The sequence below is a fragment of the Peromyscus eremicus genome, chromosome 2 (assembly GCF_949786415.1).
Source record: "Peromyscus eremicus chromosome 2, PerEre_H2_v1, whole genome shotgun sequence".
Classification (NCBI taxonomy): Eukaryota; Metazoa; Chordata; class Mammalia; order Rodentia; family Cricetidae; genus Peromyscus; species Peromyscus eremicus.
The window spans coordinates 1,969,146-1,989,156 of NC_081417.1; the positions used below are offsets into that span (position 1 = coordinate 1,969,146).

The 20,011-nt window shown below is 39.2% G+C and overlaps 1 protein-coding gene across 1 annotated transcript in view; it reads left to right on the plus strand.

Moving 5' to 3' along the window:
* Positions 1-20,011, plus strand: part of Sntg1 (syntrophin gamma 1) — a 507,378-nt gene that overhangs the window by 98,584 nt on the left and 388,783 nt on the right. The window contains exons 2-3 of the mRNA XM_059255595.1: positions 11,257-11,428; positions 14,611-14,745. Coding sequence (XP_059111578.1) covers positions 11,257-11,428; positions 14,611-14,745 — 307 coding nt within the window. The remainder of the gene's footprint in view (positions 1-11,256; positions 11,429-14,610; positions 14,746-20,011) is intronic.

Here is a 20,011-nt window from a genome sequence, read left to right on the forward strand (position 1 = left end):
TTAAAGTTCTTGTCATATAGGTCCTTCACTTGCTTGGTTAGTGTTACCCCAAGGTATTTTATGTCATTTGTGGCTATAGTAAAGGGTGATGTATCTCTGATTTCCTTCTCCGCTTCTTTGTCCATTGTATATAGGAGGGCTACTGATTTTTTTGAGTTGATCTTGTATCCTGCTATGTTGCTGAAGGTGTTTATAAGCTGTATCAGTTCCTTGGTGGAATCTTTGGGGTTGCTCAAGTATACTATCATGTCATCTGCAAATGGCTTGACTTCTTCCTTTCCAATTTGTATCCCCTTAATCTCCGATGTCTAGTTTCTTACATTTTTTATGTATTTTGAATATCTGCCCTCTGTCAGATGTGGGGTTGGTGAAGATATTTTCCCATTACGTAGGCTAACATTTTGTCTTATTTACTGTTTCCTTTGCCTTACAGAAGCTTTTCAGTTTTAGGAGGTCTCAATTATTAATTGTCAGTCTCAATGTCTGTGCTACTGGTGCTATATTCAGGACGTAGTCACCTGTGCCAAATGAGTGCAAGTCTACTTCCACCTTTCTCTTCTATCAAGTTCAGTGTAATTTGACATATATTGAGGTCTTTGATCCACTTGGACTTGAGTTTTGTACAGGGCAATAGATTTGCAACTATGTGCATTCTTCTACGTGATGACATCCAGTTATGCCAACACTGTTTAGTGAAGATTCTTTCTTTTTTCCCATTGTGTAATTTTGGCTTCTTTGTCAAGAATCAGGTATTCAGGGATGTTTGGATTTATGTCAGGGTCTTTAATTTGGTTCTTGAACCACATATCTGTGTTTATGTCCAAACCAAACTGTATTACTATAGCTCTATAGTAGAACTTGAAGTGTGGGATGATGATATCTCTGAGTGTTCCTTTATTGTACAGGATTGTTTTAACTATCCTGGGGTTTTTTGGTTTTCCATATTAAGTTGAGTATTGTTCTTCTGAGATCTGTGAAGAATTGTGTTGGGATTTTGATGGAGATTACATTGAATCTATAGATTGTTTTTTTGGAAAACTGCAGTTTTTACTATGTTAATCTTACCAATCAAGGAGAAAGGGAGATCTTCCTATTTTCTAATATATTCCTCAATTTCTTTCCTTACAGACTGAAATTTCTTGTCATACAGGTTTTTCACTTGTTTGGTTAGAGTTACCACAAGATATTTTATATTATTTGTGGCTACTGTAAAAGGGTGATGTTTCTCTGATTTTTTTCTCAGCCTGTTTATTATTTGTATATAGGAAGGCTACTGATTTTTCTGAGTTCATCTTGTATCCTGCCACACTACAGAGGGTATTTGTCAGCTGTTGAAGTTCCCTGGTAGAATTATTAGGGTCACTGATGCATAACTATCATATCATCTGCAAATAGTAAAAATTTGACTTATTTCTTTCAAATTTGTATCCCCTTGATCTTTTGTTGTCTTACTGCTCTAGCTAGAACAACTTGCAGTATTATATTGAATAGATAGGGAGGAAGTGGACAGCCTTGTCTTATTCCTAATTTTAATGGAATCGTTTAGAGTTTCTTTTCAGTTACTTTGATGCCAGCTGTTGGCTTGCTGTATATTTCCTTTATTATGTTTAGCTATGTTGTTTGTATACCTGATCTCTCCAAGACTTTTACCATGAAGGGATGATGGGTTTTGTCAAAGGCTCTTCAGCATCTAATGAGGTGATCGTGTGTTTTTTATTTCAATTTGTTTATGTGGTGTATTAAAATGACAGATTTTCTTTTATTGAACCATCCCTGCATCTCTGAGATGAAACTTACTTGGTTATGTTGTATGATTCTTTTTCAATGTGTTCTTGGATTGAGTTGGTGAGTATTTTATTGATTATTTTTGCATCAATATTTATGAGGGAGATTGGTGTGTAATTCTCTTTCTTTGTTGCACCTTTCTGTAGTTTGGGTATTAGGGTAACTATAGCTTCATAGAAAGAATTTGGTAATGTTCCTTCTGTTTCTATTGTGTGGAACAATTTGAGTACTGTTGGTATTAGCTTTTCTGTGAAATTCTGTACTGAAACCATCTAACCCTTGGCTTTTTTTTTTTTTTTTTGGTTAGGAGAGTTTTAATGACTGCTTCTATTTCATTAGTTGTCATAGAGCTATTTAAATTGTTTATCTGGTCTTGAATTAATTTTGGTATGTGGTAACTAAGAAGAAAATTGTTCATTTCTCTTAGATTTCCTAATTTTGTGGAATACAGGTTTTTTCAAGTATGACCTGATGATTGTCTGCATTTCCTTAGTGTGTGTTGTTACATCCCATTTTTCATTTCTGATTTTGTTAATTTGGATATTCTTTCTCTGCTTTTGGTTAGTTTGAATAAGTGTTTGTCTATCATGTTGATTTTTTCAAAGAATCAACTTTTTGTTTCATTGTTTGCAATGTTTTCTTTGTTTCTGTCTTGTTGATTTCAGCACTGAGTTTGATTACTTCTTGCCATCTATTCTATCTGGGAGAGTTTTTTTCTTCTTGTTATAGATCTTACAGGTGTGTCGTTAAGTCACTAGTGTGACATTTCTCCAAATTCTTTTCTTAGGCACTTTGTACTATGAACTTTCCTCTTAGCACTGTTTTCATAGTGTCACATAAGTTTGGGTATGTTGTGCTTTCATTTTCATTGAATTCTAGGAAGTCTTTAAATTCTTTATTTCTTCCTTGACCCAGTGGTAATTCTGTTGAGAGATGGTTACTTCCCATGAATTTGTAAGCTTTCTGTAGTTAGTGTTGTTGTTGAATTCTAATGTTGTCCCATGGTGATCCAATAAGATACACAGGGTTCTTCTGACTTTTTTGTATCTGTTGAGATTTGCTTTGTAACTGAGTATGTGGTCTGTTTTAGAGAAGGTTCCATGAGGTGCTGAGAAGACGGTATATTCTTTTGTGTTTGGGTGAAATATTTTGTAAATACCTGTTAAGTTCATTTGAGTCATAAAATCTGTTAGTTCCCTTACTTCTCTGTTAAGTTTTTGTCTGTCTGACATGTCCATTGGTCTGAAAGTCTTCCTTTATTAATGAGTAGTGTGTGGTGTATGATTTTTGGGGGGAAGGTGTGTTTTTGTGTTAAGAAATATTTTATTCATTTTCTATACCAACCACAGATACCCCTCTCATCTCTCCTCCTCCTCTCCCCAAGCTTCCCATCTTGATCACCCTTCATCTCCTCCTCCAAAAAGGTAAGATATCCCATGGGGAGTTAGGAAAGCCTGGTACATTCAGTTCAGCCAAGTCTAAGCCCCTTCCCTTCCATCAAGGCTGTGCAAAGTGTCCCACCATAAGTAATGAGCTCCAAAAAGCCAGTTCATGTACAAGAGATAGATCCTATTCCCACTTCCAGGGGCCCCTTCAGCAGATTAAACTATACAACTGTTTCATTTATGCAGAGGGCCTAGACCAGTCCCATGGAGGCTCCACCATTGTTGGTCTGAAGTTCATGAGCTCCCACTAGATTGGTTCAGTTGTATCTGTAAGTTTCCCTGTCCATGATCTTGATGCCCTTTGCTCATATAATCCCTCTTCTCTCTTCAACTGGACTTCTGGAGATCAGCCTGGTGCTTTGGTGCAGATCTTTGCATCTGTTTCCATAAGTTACTGAATGAAGGCTCTATGATGACATGGTATTCGCCAATCTGATTATTGGAGTAGGCCAGTTTAGTTGCTTAGTAGTCTAAGCTGGGATCATCCTTGTGAATTCCTGGTAACTTCCCTAGCACCATGGTTCTTCCTATCTCCATCATGTCTCCCTATATCAAGATATCTCTTTCATTGCTCTCCCACTCTGTCCCTGTTTCAGCTCAACAATCCCATTCCCTTATGTTCTTATCTTCCATGACTTACTCTCTATTGCCCCCCTCACTCCCAGTTTACTCATGGAGATCTCATCTATTTCCCCTTCCCATGGTGATTCATATTTCCCTCACAGGGTCCTCCTTGTTACCTAGCTTCTTTGGAGCTGTGTTTTTAGTGCTGTTATCCTTTGCTTTACATCTAGTAGCCTCTTATGAGTGAGTACATACCATGTTTGTCTTTCTGAATCTGGGTTACCTTATTCAGGATGATATTTTCTAGTTCAATCCATTTGCCTGCAAATTTCTTGATGCCATTGTTTTTTACTGCTGAGTAGTACTCCACTGTGTATATGTACCACGTTTTCTTTATCCATTCTTCAGTTAAGGGAATCTAGGTTGTTTCCAGGCTCTGGTTATTATGAATAATGCTGCTATGAACATAGTTGAGCATGTGTCCTTGTGGTATGTTTGAGGTATATGCCCAAGAGTGGTACCACTGGGGTCTTGAGGAAGATTGATTTCCAATATTCTGAGAAACTGCCATATTGATTTCCAAAATGGCTGTACAAGTTTACACTCCCACCAACAGGGGAGGAGTGTTCCCCTTGTTCCACATCTGCTCCAACATAAGCTGTCTTCAGTGTTTTTGATCTTAGCCATTCTGACAGGTATAAGATGGTATCTCAGAGTTGTTTTGATTTGGATTTCCCTGAGGACTAAGGATATTGAGAGATTCCTAAATGTCTTTTGGCCATTTGAGAATTCTCTGTTTAGCTCTGTAGCCCACTTTTTAATTGGATTGTTTGGTATTTTAATGTCATGTTTCTTGAGTTCTTTATATATTTTGGATAGCAGCTCTCTGTCAGATGTGGGGTTAGTGAAGATCTTTTTCCATTCTCTAGGCTGTCATTTTGTCTTATTTACCATGTCCTTTGCCTCACAAAAGCTTCTCAGATTCAGGAGGTCCCATTTATTAATTGTTACTCTCAGTGTTCGGGTATTGGTGTTATAAATAAGAAGTGGTCTCCTGTGCCAATATATTCAAGGCTAATTCCTGCCTTCTCATCTATCAGGTTCAGTGTAACTATGATGTTTGATTTAAGATATAGTACTGTTTCTTTTACAACTTGGGTGCCCTTGTATCTTGAAAATTATTATGGTCCAGCCTTAATAATCTTCTTCCCAGGTGTCCAGAAGAGAATTTATGAATGGCACAAATTATTATAAAAAAGAATCTAAGCTCTTTTGTCCATCTACTTTATTCCTCTGGGATAAAATTCTATCTACATAGCTTTTGTTCTATTCCCATGCCTAGCTCCTTTCTTGCCTGATTCCTCTCTACCTTTATCTGCTCTCTCCTCTAAGTTCTATCTTAATTCTCTCATCATAATTCTGCCACATCCTGGTCTTTCTCATCTCATTTTACCAATCTCATTCTTCTCCATCTGGCTTTTCCTCATGTTTTATCTCATTCCTCTAGTACTCTAGTCAAAATCCCCTCTCAGCTTCTGAGGTTTACAGTTGTATACCCATGCAATAGTAGTGCTCTAGCTAAAGCAAGATCACCAGGCTTGAATTCTTACAGGGTCATAAAGGCATACAAAAGTTTTCCTCAGGCAGTGACCATCAGGCTTTCTTTTATAAACCCAAAGGGAAAGTGGTAAAGTAGGAGGTCAGCTAAGAGATTAAAATCAACTAATATATCAGAAATAGTGAATTTATGTGCTTAAACTACATTTTTAGGTGGTTAGATAAATGTTAGGAGTCTATATGTTAGTGTAAATACCAGTAAGACTGTATAAGAATGGAGGTTCTGACATGAATTTATCTTAATTCAGGAGATCATTTGGCCTTGGATGCTTGATAGCTATTTCAGATAAAATGCACAGTTAGGAGTTCTTGGAAGCATACATAGCATACAAGAAAATCATTGCAGGAAACAGCTAATATATATATACAAAAGCTAAACTATCACCAAGAATTCTTAAGCCATGGCTTGACTTACGGAAATGTCCTTGACTTTTTAAAGTAATAGCTTTCGTGATAGTAGCTGAATTTCATTACATTTTCCTGTGTCTTGCAGCACTTGTATTTGGGGCATAAATGTTCAGAATTGAGGCTTAATATGTAGAAGATCAGCCCCCACACTTATTTACCACAGTAACTTTTGAGAAATGAAGAATAAAAGACTTAATTAGGCTGGGTGGTGGTGGCGCACGCCTTTAATCCCAGCACTCGGGAGGCAGAGCCAGGCAGATCTCTGTGAGTTCGAGGCCAGCCTGGGCTACCAAGTGAGTTCCAGGAAAAGGCACAAAGCTACACAGAGAAACCCTGTCTCGAAAAACAAAAACAAAAACAAATACTTAATTAGAAATACAGAGGGGAGAGAAAACACAGGATAGACTCAGATGGGCCTGGATCCTTATCCACCAGCCAAGAACTTTATTCCAGAGGTTTATTTATAACAATGCCAAGGAGTGGAGCAAAAGACCTCCCCCTTGTTAGTTACAGTCGCCTGGTACCCAGGCCCATGGTCCAATCAACCTCTTATGCAGTCTTATTTAGAAAAGATAGCTAACATGGCCATTTATTATACAAATCATTTAGCCAGCCTTGATATTACTCTAAAAGATTTTGGGAGTTTGAAACAAGATTTGTCAATGGCTCTTTCAATGCTGGGATTTAGTGAATACTGTCACTATGGAGTTGTAACATTTGTTGCTAGGGGTCTGTAACATTTTCAGAAAAGCTACACCCCAAAGTTGCCTTCCACGCCACTGAATTCTCTCAGCCATTCAGGCATAGATGCACTCAGCAGCAAACAGTTCCTAATTAGAGGCTGTCCCTTTACCGAAATTTATAAAAGCTTCCCTGTGCCATAATTCAGACAAATGTTTCTGTTACAGCAGGACTTTCAGTTTGTTTTACTGAAAGCTTTGCTTCAGGCCGAGGCTAAAATTATTGTTTTGAACTACCATAAAGTTCTTAGCAAAAATTTTTGCGCAGCTATTACACCATATAAGGCACTGTTTCAAACCTGCATTGATACTACATTTCCCAGAAAGCATTTTGGGTATACTAGCAAACTTTCCGGTTCCCTTTACAGGATTTTTGTTTTTTGTTTTTTGTTTTTTTTTTTTTTTTTTTAAACAGATTTCTCTTTCTTGAGCTTGCTTTAGGATGCATGTGCCACTGTTTAACAGGTATACCTCTCTAATAAGATCTTTTTTCTGACCCATTTCCTGAGCATTTCTGTGTCCATTTGTCTCAGCACTCTGAATGAGGCTTATTGCTTAAGGTAAAACCCTTAGGGCTTCACTTTGGGTCAGTGAGACAAACTGAATGCATTCTTTTTCCCAGAAAGGTCCTTTCTATGATAGAAAAGAAAACTTTAATCTTGGATAGCTCCCTGTCCTGTCCTGCAGGCTCCTTCCACAGCTAGTGTCTCTGACATGCAGCATAGCCACAGCCAGGAGGCTAGGCCTCAATGCTTTACCTAGCAGCCTGTCTCTGCAGAGGAATTTCTGACTGCTTTTTCTCCTGGATTGAAAAGACAGAGCTTAGAAGAGAGATTTTTGGGAACTCGAGTCCTGCCTCCTTCATTGCAGGGAGGATATTTCTGACTTGAAAGAAAGACAGAACTTAGAGAGGTTTTGCTGTTCTAAGAGGTTTGTCACAGGTGATTTCCCATACTAATTCTCTCCAGGTGATTTTTGTTTTTGTCCTTTACAGAAAGAAAACGGAGAAAAAGTTCTGAAAGGCTTTTTAGAGACAGATTAAGTTTTTCCCAAAAGAGAGAAAGTTTACCAAGCTTTTGCAAAACTTCTGTTCTTTACACTTTTTGGTTCATGGCCTAGAGAAAACTAATTCTGAGGGTAAGGTGTTGCACTGCTGACAGAGCAGAGGATTTTTGTTTCCATCTGTACCCGCTGAAGGAGAAATTTCTTTCCTCTGCTGCTTTTTAGCATTTTAGCTGTCCCCAGGCCAAAAGCTTCCATAGGAACCTTTTTCAAACATGATAAGCTCAAAGAAGAGCTTTTATATGCCCATAAAGCTCAAAGAGGGTAGATTCTTCCCAGTTTGCGTTCATAGCCCCAACGTTTCTTTCTAGTTTATCTTTGTGCTAATGTTCTTCCTAAAATTCCTACTTTACCCTAAGCTTTTTTCTTTTCTATATTCCTAACTGACTCTAAATTTCTTCCTGCACTATATTACCCATTCTACCTTCCTTATTTTTTATACACAGAAGAGAGAGGGAGAGAGAGAGTTATATTAGGTAAAGAGAAATTTATATAGAAGGAAATCTAACACTACAGCCTCACTGCATTCCACTGCCTCCCTATATACCCAAGAATAAAATACCATTGCCTTCATTTTTCAATTCCTTATCAGCATGCCTACACTCACATCACCCTCTATACTCCTTTCACCAAGCCCAATGGTTACTTCTTTTGTTTTTATCTTTCTTTGTCCTGTTTGAGCACCCTCTGTAGAAGACCAGCCCCCACATTTATTTACCCCAGTAACTCTTGAGAATGAGGGATAAGAGACTTAATTAGAAATACAGAGGGGAGAGAAAACACAGGATAGAATCGGATGGGCCTGGATCCTTATCCACCAGCCCAGAACTTTATTCCAAAGATCTATTTATAACAATGCCAAGGGGTGAAGCAAAAGACCTCCCCCTTGCTAGTTACAGTCACCTGGCGCCCAGGCCCATGGTCCAATCAACCTCTTATGCAGTCCTGCTGGGTACAGCCACTAGGAAACTTAGTGGGCTACAACGTTAATATTGATGGATTTTTCCTGTGATTAATATAAAATATCCTTCTTCTTTTCTGATTAACTTTAGTTTGAAGTTGATTTTGTTAGGTATTAGAATAGCTACGCCAGCTTGCTTCTTTTGTTTGTATGATTGGAAAATCTTTTTCTAACCCTTTACCTTGTGGTTATGCCTGTCTTTGAAGTTCAGGTGTGTTTCTTGTATGCAGCAGAAGGATTGATCCTGCTTTTTTTTTTTTTTTTTTTTTTTTTTGGTTTTTCAAGACAGGGTTTCTCTGTGTAGCTTTGCACCTTTCCTGGAACTCGCTTTGGAGACCAGGCTGGCCTCGAACTCACAGAGATCCGCCTGCCTCTGCCTCTGGAGTGCTGGGATTAAAGGTGTGCACCACCACCGCCTGGCTGATCCTGCTTTTCTAACCATTATGTTAGCCTTTGTCTTTTTATTGGTAAATTGAATCCATTGATATTTAGAGACATTAATGACCAGTGGTTGTAAAACTGTTATATTTGTGGTTTTGGTGGTGGTTGTGGTAGTATGTGTGTGTTTTTTTTTTTTTTTGGGGGTTTTGCTGGTCTGAGATTATCTATTCCATGTGTTTTCATGGGTGCAGCTAAATTCCTTTGGTTAGAGTATTCCTTCTAGTACGTTCTATGTGGCTGGATTTGTGGGTAGATATTGTTTAAGTCTGGTTTTGTTATGGAATATCTTTTTTTTCCGTCTATGGTGACTCAAAGTTTTGCTAGGTATGGCAGTATAGCCTAGCATCTGTGGTCTCTTATTTTCTTCAAACTGTCTCTCTTAGACATTCTGTATTTTAGAATCTCTGCTGAGAAATCGGATGTAATTTCAATAGGTCTGCTTTTATATGCTACTTGACCTTTTCCCTTTGAATCTTTTAATATTCTTTCTTTATTCTGTATGCTTGGTGCTTTGAGTACTGTGTGGAAAGGGAACATTTTTTGGTTCAGTCTATTTGGTGTTCTATAAGCTTCTTGTACCTTCATAGGCATATCCTCCTTTAGTCTGGGAAAGTTTTCTTCTAATTTTATTGAATATATTTTCTGTGCTTTTGAGCTGTAATTCTCCTTCTTCTATGCCTATTATTCTTAGGTTTGGTCTTCTCATCGTGTCCCAGATGTCCTGGATGGTGTGTATTAAGAACTTTTTGGATTTAACACTTTCTTTTAGCAATGAATCTCTTCTATCATATCTTCAGTGTCTGAGATTCCATCTTCCATCTCTTGTACTCTGTTAGTGATGCTTGTATCTTTAGTTCATTTACTCAACTTTTTCATTTCCAGAATTCCCTTGGCTTGTGTTTTCCTCATTGCCTCTATGTAGCAGGGTCCTTGCTGTTGTTCCCTTTGGGGGCGGGGGCCAAGTAGGCACAGAGTCAAACCATGCAGACTCCAGGAGAATGTCGAAACAAGCTCAGTTTATTCAGAAAGAGGCAAGCCTTATATACCCTCCACCCCACCCTTGGGGGAGGTCTGATGAATATACATCTGTTGGTGTGACATGGCTGTCTATCATTGGTCCGGGTCATCTCCAGATCATGTTTCAGCTGCTGTTGGTAAGACCATCAGGCAGACCCAGGCTGGCTCTCAGAAAGTATCTTTTTTACTTGTTTGGGCCGTCTGGCCCTCAAGCCCGTTAGGGATGAGTCATCCCACATATCCACCCCTTTTTATTATTTTATAGGACATGCTCAGTGGGAGCTAGGGTGCATTGCCCTAACCTTGTTGACCCCACCTCAGGAGAGCTCAGCATAATGGACTGTGCCTGTCTTAGATTGGCTTACCAAACAAGCTCGTATCTGTCATTGACTACCAGCCCTGGAAGAGCATCAATCCTGGAGAGCTGTCTGGGTGGTGGGCTTCAGGCAGTAGCCTTCTGTATCTCAGTGAGCCATATGTGCATTATCTCTCTAGGAGGACTTTGATCTAGGTACCTGAGAGCCAATAAAACCTGTAGGGTCACCTTTGTGGTCGCCTTCTGTTGGTGAACCTGTTGTAGAAGATATTTGAACAAGAGAAGGATTAGTCAAAAATTTCAATCTCAAGGACATGGATGGGACCCCAGTCATTTTTATCATGCCAATCGAAGTCTTTCTGGTGATGTATAATCGACCTTGTAGGGGATGAGGCAATTGCTTAATATCTAGGGTCACATGCCAGCGATGAAATGACCTTCACTAATGCCACAGCAGCAGGGCAAATCATACATTACCTTTCTGAAGCTTCTTTTTTGTCCAAAGTCTCTTGGTCTGTTGCCGGACACACATCTCTGGAGGGTATCCATATCAGTGTGGTGGTATTCTGGGGAAAAATTCAAGCATATCCTCTCCCCAGGTTAATAGGGCAACAGAGTATTACCACTGAAGGGTAATGGGATCCCTCCAATGAACCAAGAGCAATGGTGTCTCCCAAGGCAAGTAAATAAGTGTGTTGTCCAATTTGGGCTTGTGTGACAGGGTTAACATGTGGTCCTCGGCCCGTAAGCATCTTGAGAGAAACAGCAACGTTGTACTGTATATTAAAAAGAGTCATCATAGACAGCTTACCAACTAAGGAAGACCATAAGTTCCAACATAGCCTTCATCAATTTGTGCCAGTCATAATAAGTCTGTAAATGTATTGCCCATTGCCGTAGGATTTGCTCAAAATACATCGAGTCAGAACCTGATTCATTAGCAGCCTTACAGACCAAAGACAGGTCTGCAAGAGGGATAGGTATCCATGGCTGGTTAGCCGCATTGGGGCCCACATTAACTGGAAACACCATGGTGGGCATGTGCGGCACCATAGGTGGAACAGGCTGGGAGGTATGCGGAGCAGCTGTCTCAGCAGGCAGACATCCAGTCAAATCACTCTGTGGATACTGCAGTGAGGGGGTAGCTGCTCCAGGCATGGGGGAAGCAGAGAGAAGGGCTGCCAGTATAGGCTTAGATGCTGCTGCAATTATTTCCTCTCTCTTTCCATCCCTTTCCTTCACTTTACGCCTATTCTCATGCCTCTCCTTGCCAGCAGAGGCAAAGGAAATATCAGTCATGGATGGAATGAAGGCAATAGGTAAGTTGGTGTTACATTGTTTCTGGTAGTTCTTATTGTGGGCCTCAGTAGAGAATGACTTTAGGCCAGCAATTATAGTTAACAAAATGGGCATAACAAACAATTGGAGAATTACTCCCGAGGCCACTACCCTTTTTCTGGCCAGGAACAGAACTCTTATCCAAAGATCAGGTTCCCACATGTTCTTTTAAAAGATCTATGGAGCAAGCACTACGAACTACTGATCTATCTTTCCAGGCATCACAACCCACAAGCACATGCATGCATTCACAAACACACACATACATATACATACATATACATACATATACACATACACATACACAATTAAAAATAGTCAGACTGTGGCTATTGTTTCCTGAGGGACCAGCCCTTATATGGAAATGCTAGGCAAGCCTGAACAAAAGTACATGCCACCCTACCATACAGACAGAGTCTCATACAGGACAAACAGAAAGAAGAAAGTGGGGGTCCCAGTATTTACCTGTTGAAGGGACCGAATTTACACAATGTAGAGGGGCCTACTCACCACAATATACCACTCAAGGGGGCTTCTCAACCAGTGCCACACATGAATAAAGGGAGACAAACAAATCCTGTTCAAGTACCAAATTTCCTGGGTTTCAGCACCAGATGTAGCAGGGTCCTCACTGTTATTCCCTTTGGGGGCGGGGGCCAAGTGGGCACAGAGTCAAACACACAGACTCCAGGAGAATATCGAAACAAGCTCAGTTTATTCAGGAAGAGGCAAGCCTTATATACCCTCCACCCCACCCTTGGGGGAGATCTGATGAATATACATCTGTTGGTGTGACATGGCTGTCTCTCATTGGTCCGGATCATCTCCAGATCATGTTTCAGCTGCTGTTGCTAAGACCATCAGGCAGACCCAGGCTGGCTCTCAGAAAGTATCTTTTTTACTTGTTTGGGCCATCTGGCCCTCAAGCCCACACCTCTATTTCAATTTTCAAGTCTTGAGCTATTTGCCTCACATGTTTTTCTCTTTTCTTTCTTTTTTTTGGGTGAGTGGGTGGTGGTGGTGGCAAGTCTTCCTTTAAGGGATTTATTGATTTCTTTCAGTTTTTTTTTTTTTTTGATTGTCTTTTCCTCAATATCTTTAAGGAAACTTCATTTCCTCTATGAGGGCCTCTTTCATCTTCATAAAGTTATTTTTAAGGTCATTTTCTTCTGTGTCATCTGAAATGGGATGTTTAGGTCTTGCTGTTGTAAAACCACTAGGTTCTGGTGGTACCATATTGCCCTTTAGGTTGTTGCATGTATTCTTATACTGTCCTTTATGCATCTAGGTAAAGGGATAGCTATAGACACAGGTGTTGATTCTTGTGATGTCTTTGTTAAATGGTTCTTTTGTTACTTTATTATCTCTTTCTTTTATTTTCTTTTGGCTTGAATGACAAGGGTTCTTGTGGTTGTCTGGTCCACAGGTACAGTAGTGTTGTCTCAGCTGCAGTTTGTGGGGGTTTGGGTCCATAAATGCAGCATATCCGTATCCTACAGTTATTCTGGCTTGGGTAGGTTTACTTGTGCCTATAGAGTCTATTCTTCTTACTGGTGTGGATTGTTCCTGTTCTTCCAACTGGTTTAGGTAGTATTTTTGCCTATAGGGGCTGAGGGTGATGTGTAAAATGTTGAACAAGAGGTGGATGATGGGATCAGTGGGTTTGGGTGACAGAGTGGGTTGTGTAACACAAATCTTAAAAGGTTTTATTAATAGAAAACCCGGAGCTAGATATTGGGGTGAAAGATCAGAGAAACAGAACAAGCTACAGCCAACCTCACCTCACCAACTCCTCAGCTGATGCTGTTTCCATGATTCCTCAGACTAAAAGCTTCTGAGTCCTCATCCCTGAAGGTCTAAGTTGAACTGCTGCTTAGTTCCTGTCTCCTCATGCCTTATATACCATTCTCCACCCAACCATGACACTTTCTGGCATTAAAGGTGTGTGTCCTTCCCAAGCAAAGACATGAGATCTTAAGTTGTGGGACTAAAGGTATGTGCCACCACTGCCTGTCTCTGTTTTCAATGTGGCCTTGAACTCAGAGAGCCAGATGGATCTCTACTTCCCAAATGATAGGATTAAGGGTATGTGTCACCACTATCTGGCTTCTCTGTCTAATCTAGTTGCTGTCTCTGTTCTCTGATCCCCAAATAAGTTTATTAGGTCACACTGTATTTGGGGGTATATAATATATCACCACAGGGTTGGAGTAGCTATGGAGTCCAGTGGGTGTTGGCAGTGTTGATGCATCTTACCTGCAGGTCTCTCGCCTGTTGGCTAGCTGCTGGGCACTGTGCCAGAGCACCAGAGATCCACCAGAGTTAAGGACAACATCCAGCTGCCTTTCTGGGGCTAAGATGGGAGGGAAGGGGCATAAGATATCTCCTGGGGCTTGATACCTGGAGATTGGGACAGTTTAGCTAGGGTACCAGTCACTCACCTATTCTTCCAACTGGAGTAGATGGTGCTTGTATAGGGGCTGCTGATGTTGTAAAGGATGGTTGGTCAGGGGGGAAATACTGGGGCCAATGGGTTTGGGTAGCAGAGTGGGTCATAAAAGTTACTGAATCCAGTGGGTATATAGGGCAGTGGTGCAGCCTACCTGCGTATTTCTCACCTGTTGGCCCAATTATTATTTTTATCATTTCTCTATGTAATGCAGCACCTTTGATTCAGTCTTTCCATCTATGTCTCAGGGTGGTCTCTCTGTCATGGTCTCCATTATCAAAAATTCCATATTCTTTGAAGTGGTTATCTATTATTTAACATGTCTGTAAAATTATGTGTGAGTCACTGAAATCATTTCCCATAGCTCTCAAGTGTTACCTATCATATTTTGCTGTGATTAGTTCTGAGAATTATAACCCATGAATTGAACATTTTCTCTTTCTTACTCTTTTTTTTTTAATCTAAAGACGAAGACAGGGGTTTGCTTGCTTCAAGATGGTAATCAGGAACCCTTTAAAGTCCGGCTGCACCTTGCCAGAGACCTGCTGATGCTACAGGAGCAAGATGTGCTTTGTGTGTCTGGTGAGCCTTTCTATTCTGGGGTAAGTATCTATTCCATTGGCATTTTCTGTTTGTGCTTTTTGATGATGAAAATGCTTCTTTAAAAAAACGTTGAACATGTTTTCTTTTATTTTGTAACTAGTCAATGGTTTTGTAATTTGTGTTCACACCACTCAGTATGCTATGTCCCTGTCTGAGGACACTAAATATGCAATAGCACACTAGAGGGCCTTCTCACATTGTCTACTGAGTTCTTGCTCTCATATGTCAGGGAATGTTATCTACGTTTCCCAATTATGAGAGCATACAGCTTTGGTTTTCAATTATGTATCCCAATGCTTTCTGCCCTCATATTATTATGATAACAGCACTTTCAGGATTGATGTTGAATATGATGGTAGAAATCATCTTCCAGTGTCCTTGAAGAGAGAGACTCAAGGTAGTGCTCGCTGAATTCAATGTGATTTTTTTCCCCTGAAACTGTGTCTGAATGAGTCTGCAGACCTTCAAGATAGAATTATGCAAGAGCAACTTGGGCATTCACTGTTTTAAAAGATGTGTGATTCTTTGTTGAATCTAACCTCAGGAAAAGCAAAAAACATAAATTGTTTTATAAAACCCATTGGTATACTCCTTAGTACCACATCACGCAATGGAAGTTATCTTTAGCTGACATTCTATTTAATTTGATAAAATATTAATCATAAATCAATCATTGTGTTGCACTACTAAAGACACCATTAAAACATCACCCAAATTATGTACTCTCAGGGGGAAAATATAGAAAAACTTTGCAGCTACTGAGCATGGAGATTTAATCTATATTTTCCTGATAAACTTCCCTTGCAGTTTCTGTAGGTGGTGAACACTGCTAACTTGGTGTCTTCATATCTTTTCTTACTAATACCCTTCCAGAGTCACACAATGTCTGAAATTAATAGTACTTTGCTAGCTTAACTTAAGTGACATTTTGCAGACTGTTAACTATTCTTTTGTCACAGGCCATTAATATTGTCCTTCAGACTCAAGCCCAAAAATCACATTCAGGAAGATAGATGAAGTCTATTTCTAGAATTGGTTAGTACTCTATACGACCATTAATATTATTACATAAAGTTTATATATATATATATATATATATATATATGTGTGTGTGTGTGTGTGTGTGTGTGTGTGTGTGTGTGTGTTTGTGTGTGTGTGTATAAGAATTTCTTTTCCAAGTTAAAACAGCATCCCATAGTGAGCATAAATACCATTCTGCTTATCTATGGACCAAAAGGTGGGCTTTCAGATTACTTCTTCCTTTTCATTCACATTAAAAATGCTCCAAAAGCCCACTCACACACCAGGAATGGATCCTGATCCCACTGCCAGGAGACCCCTTAAACATTTCAAGCTAAACAACTGTCTTGCCTATCCAGAGGGCCTACTCCAGTCCCATGGGGACTCCACAGCAATTGGTCCACAGTTCGTGAGTTTCCACTAGTTTTGCCTGGTCATCTCTGTATGTTTCCCCATCACAATCTTGATGTCCCTTGCTCATAGAATTCCTCCTCCCTCTCATTGACTGGACTCCTGAAGCTTGGCCTGGTGCCCAGCTGTGCATCTCTGCATCTGCTTCTGTTAGTAACTGGATGAAGGCTCTATGATGACAGTTAGGGTATACACCAATCTGGCCAGTTCAGGAACACTCTCAACTATTGCTTATAGTCTAAGGTGAGGTCATCCTTGTGGATTCCTGGGAACTTCCCTACCACCCTGTTTCTCCCTATTTCCATGATGTCTCCATTTATCATGGTATCTCTTTCCTTTCTCTCCCACTCTGTCCCTGTTCCAGCTTGAACCTCCCATTCCCTTATGTTCACATTCACCCATCCCTTACTCTCCATTGTCCCCCTCACCCCCAGTTTGGTCATGTAGATCTCATCCATTCTTCATTGGAGGGCAATCTATCTATCCCTCTTAGGGTCTTCCTTGTGAGCTAGCTTCTCTGGGGCTGTAGGTAGTATTCTGGCTATCCTTTTCTTTACATCTAGTATCCACTTATGAGTGATCACACACCATGTTTGTCCTTTTGAGTCTGGGTTACCTCACTCAGGATGATATTTTCTAGTTCCATTCATTTGCCTGCAAATTTCATGGTGCCATTGTTTTTCTCTGCTGAGTAGTACTCCATTGTATATATGTACCACATTTGCTTTATCCATTCTTCAGCTGAGGAGCATCTAAGTTGTTTCTATGTTCTGGCTATTGTGAAAAATGCTGCTATGAACATAGTTGAGAATGTGTCCTTATGGTATGATTCAGCGTTCCTTGGGCATATGCCCAAGAGTGGTATAGTTGAATCTTGAGGTACATTGAATCAAATTTTCTGAGAAACTGCCATACTGATTTCCAATGCGGCTGTACAAGTTTGCACTCCCTCCTCTGCATCCTTTCTAACATAAGCTGTTGTCAGTGTTTTTGATCATAGCCATTCTGAGAGGTGTAAGATGGTGTCGCAGAGTCATTCTGATTTGCATTTTCCTGGTCACTAAGTATGTTGAGAAATTCTTTAAATGCCCTTCAGCCATTTGAGATTCTTCTGTTGAGAAGTCTCTATTTAGTTCTGTAGCCCTTTAAAAAAAAAGAGGATTATTGGGTATTTTGATGTCCAGTTTCTTGAACTCTTTATATATTTTGGAAATCAGCCCTTTGTCAGATGTGGGGTGGGTGAAGATCTTTTTCCATTCTGCAGACTTTTGTTTTGTCTTATTGACCATGTCTTTACCCTACAAAAGCTTCTCAGTTTCAGGAGGTCCCATTTATTAATTGTCGATATCAGTGTCTCTGCTACTGGTGTTATGTTTAGTAAGTGATCTCCTGTGCCAGTGCGTTCAAGACTATGCCCTACCTTCCCTTTTATCAAGTTGAGTGTAACTGAATTTATGTTGAGGTCTTTGATCTACTAGGACATGAATTTTGTGCAAGGTGACAGATAAGAATCTATTTGCAATCTTCTACATGTTGACATCAGTTATGCCAGCACTATTATACAGGTTTTTTTTTCATTGTACAGTTTTCACTTCTTTGTCAACAATCAGATGTTCAAAGGTGTATTGATTAATGTCAGGGTCTTCAATTCATTTCCATTGGTCAACATGTCAGATTTTATGCCAGTATCAAGCTGTTTTTCTTATTACTGTAGCTCTATAGTAGATTTTTATGTCAGGGATGGTGATTCCTCCAGAGGTTGCTTTATTGTACATGATTGTTTTATCTGTCCTGTGTTTTTTGTTTTTCCATATGAAGTTGAGTATTGTCCTTTCCACATCTCTGAAAAATTGTATTGGGATTTTGATGGGGATTGCATTAAATCTGTAAGTTGCTTTTGGTAAGATTGCTATTTTTACTCTGTTAATCCTACCTATTCATGAGCATGGGAGATCTTTCCATTTTCTGATACCTTCCTCGATTTCTTTCTTCAGAGACTTAAATTCTTGTCATACAGGTCTTTCACTTGTTTAGTTAGAGTTACCACATGGTATTTTATATTATTTGTGACTATTATAAAGGATGATCTTTCTATGATATCTTTCCCAGCCCATTTATCATTTGTATATAAGAGGAATACTGATTTTTTTTTGAGTTAATCTTGTATCCTGCCACATTACTGAAGAAATTTATCAGGTATAGGAGTTTTCTGGTAGAATTTCTGGGGTCACTTATGTACACTATCATATTGTCTGCAAATAGTGAAAGTCTGACTTCTTCCTTTCCAATTTGTATCCCTTTGATCTCCTTTTGTTGTCTTATTGCTCTAGCTAAAACTTCAAGTAATATATTGCATAAATATTGGCAGAGTGGACAGCCTTGACTTGTTCCTGATTTTAGTGGAATTCCTTTGAGTTTTTCGCCATTTAATTTGGTGTTGGCTGTTGGCTTGCTGTAAATTACCTTTATTATGTTTAGGTATGTTCCTTTTATTCCTGATCTCTCCAGGACCTATAACATGAAGGAGTGTTGGATTTTTCTGCATCTAATGAGATAACCATGTGATTTTTTTGGTTAATTTGGATAAGTTCTTGTCTATCTTGTTGATTATCTCAAAGATCCAACTTTTTGTTTCATTGATTATTGGTATTGTTCTCTTTTTTTCTAATTTTTTTTGTTTTCATCCCTCAATTTGATTATTATCTGTCATCTATTCCTCCTGGGTGATTTTGCTTCTTTTTTTCTAAAGGTTTCAGGTATGCTGTTAGGTTGCTAGTATGAGATTTCACCATCTTCTTTATGTGGGCATTTAGTGCTATGAATTTTCCTCTCAACACTGCTTTTATAGTGTCCCACAAGTATGGGTATGTTGTATATTTGTTTTCATTGAACTCTAGGAAATCTTTAATTTCATTTCTGTTTTTATTTTTTCTTGAACCATTGATGATTCAGTTGGGCATTATTCAGTTTCCATGAGATTGTAGGCTTTCTGTAATTTTTTTGTTGTTGAAATCTAACTTTAAGGCATGGTGGTCCAACAAAATACAAGTGGTTATTGTATTCCATTATTTTTGTATCTCTTGAGACTTGCTTTGTCATCAAACATGTGGTTGATTTTAGAGAAGGTTCCATGAAGTACTGAGAAGAAGATATATTCTTTTGTGTTAGAATGGAGTTTTCTGTAGATATCTATTAAGTCCATTTGTGTCATAATGTCTGTTAGTTCCCTTATTTCTCTGTTAAGGTTCTGTCTGACAGATCTGTCCATTGGTGAGAGTGGGGTGTTGAAGTCTCCCATTACTAGTGTGTGGGGCTTGATGTGCAATTTAAGCTTCAGTGATGTTTCCTTTACAAATGTGTGTGCCCTTGTATTTCGGGCATACATGTTCAGAATTGTGACTTCATCGTGTTGGATTTTTCCTGTGATATATGTGTAATATCCTTCCTGATCTCTTTCGATTGATTATAGTTTGAAGTCTATTTTATTAGCTATTAGGATAACTACACCAGCTTGCTTCTTATGTCCACTTGATTGGAAAGTCTTTTCCATCATTTTATTCTGAGGTAGTGTCTATCTTTGAAACAAAGAAACACTTTGAGGTGTGTTTCTTACATGCAACAGAAGGATGAATTCTATTTTTATATCCACTCTGTTAGCCTGTATCTTTTTATAGGTCAATTGAGTCCATTGATATTAATGGATATTAATGACCAGTGATTATTTACTCCTTTTATTTTTTGGTGATTGTGTTGTATTTTTCACTTCTTTAGTATTTGTTAGTGTGGGATTATTTATTGCTTGTGTTTTCATGGGTATATCTAACTTCTTTAGGT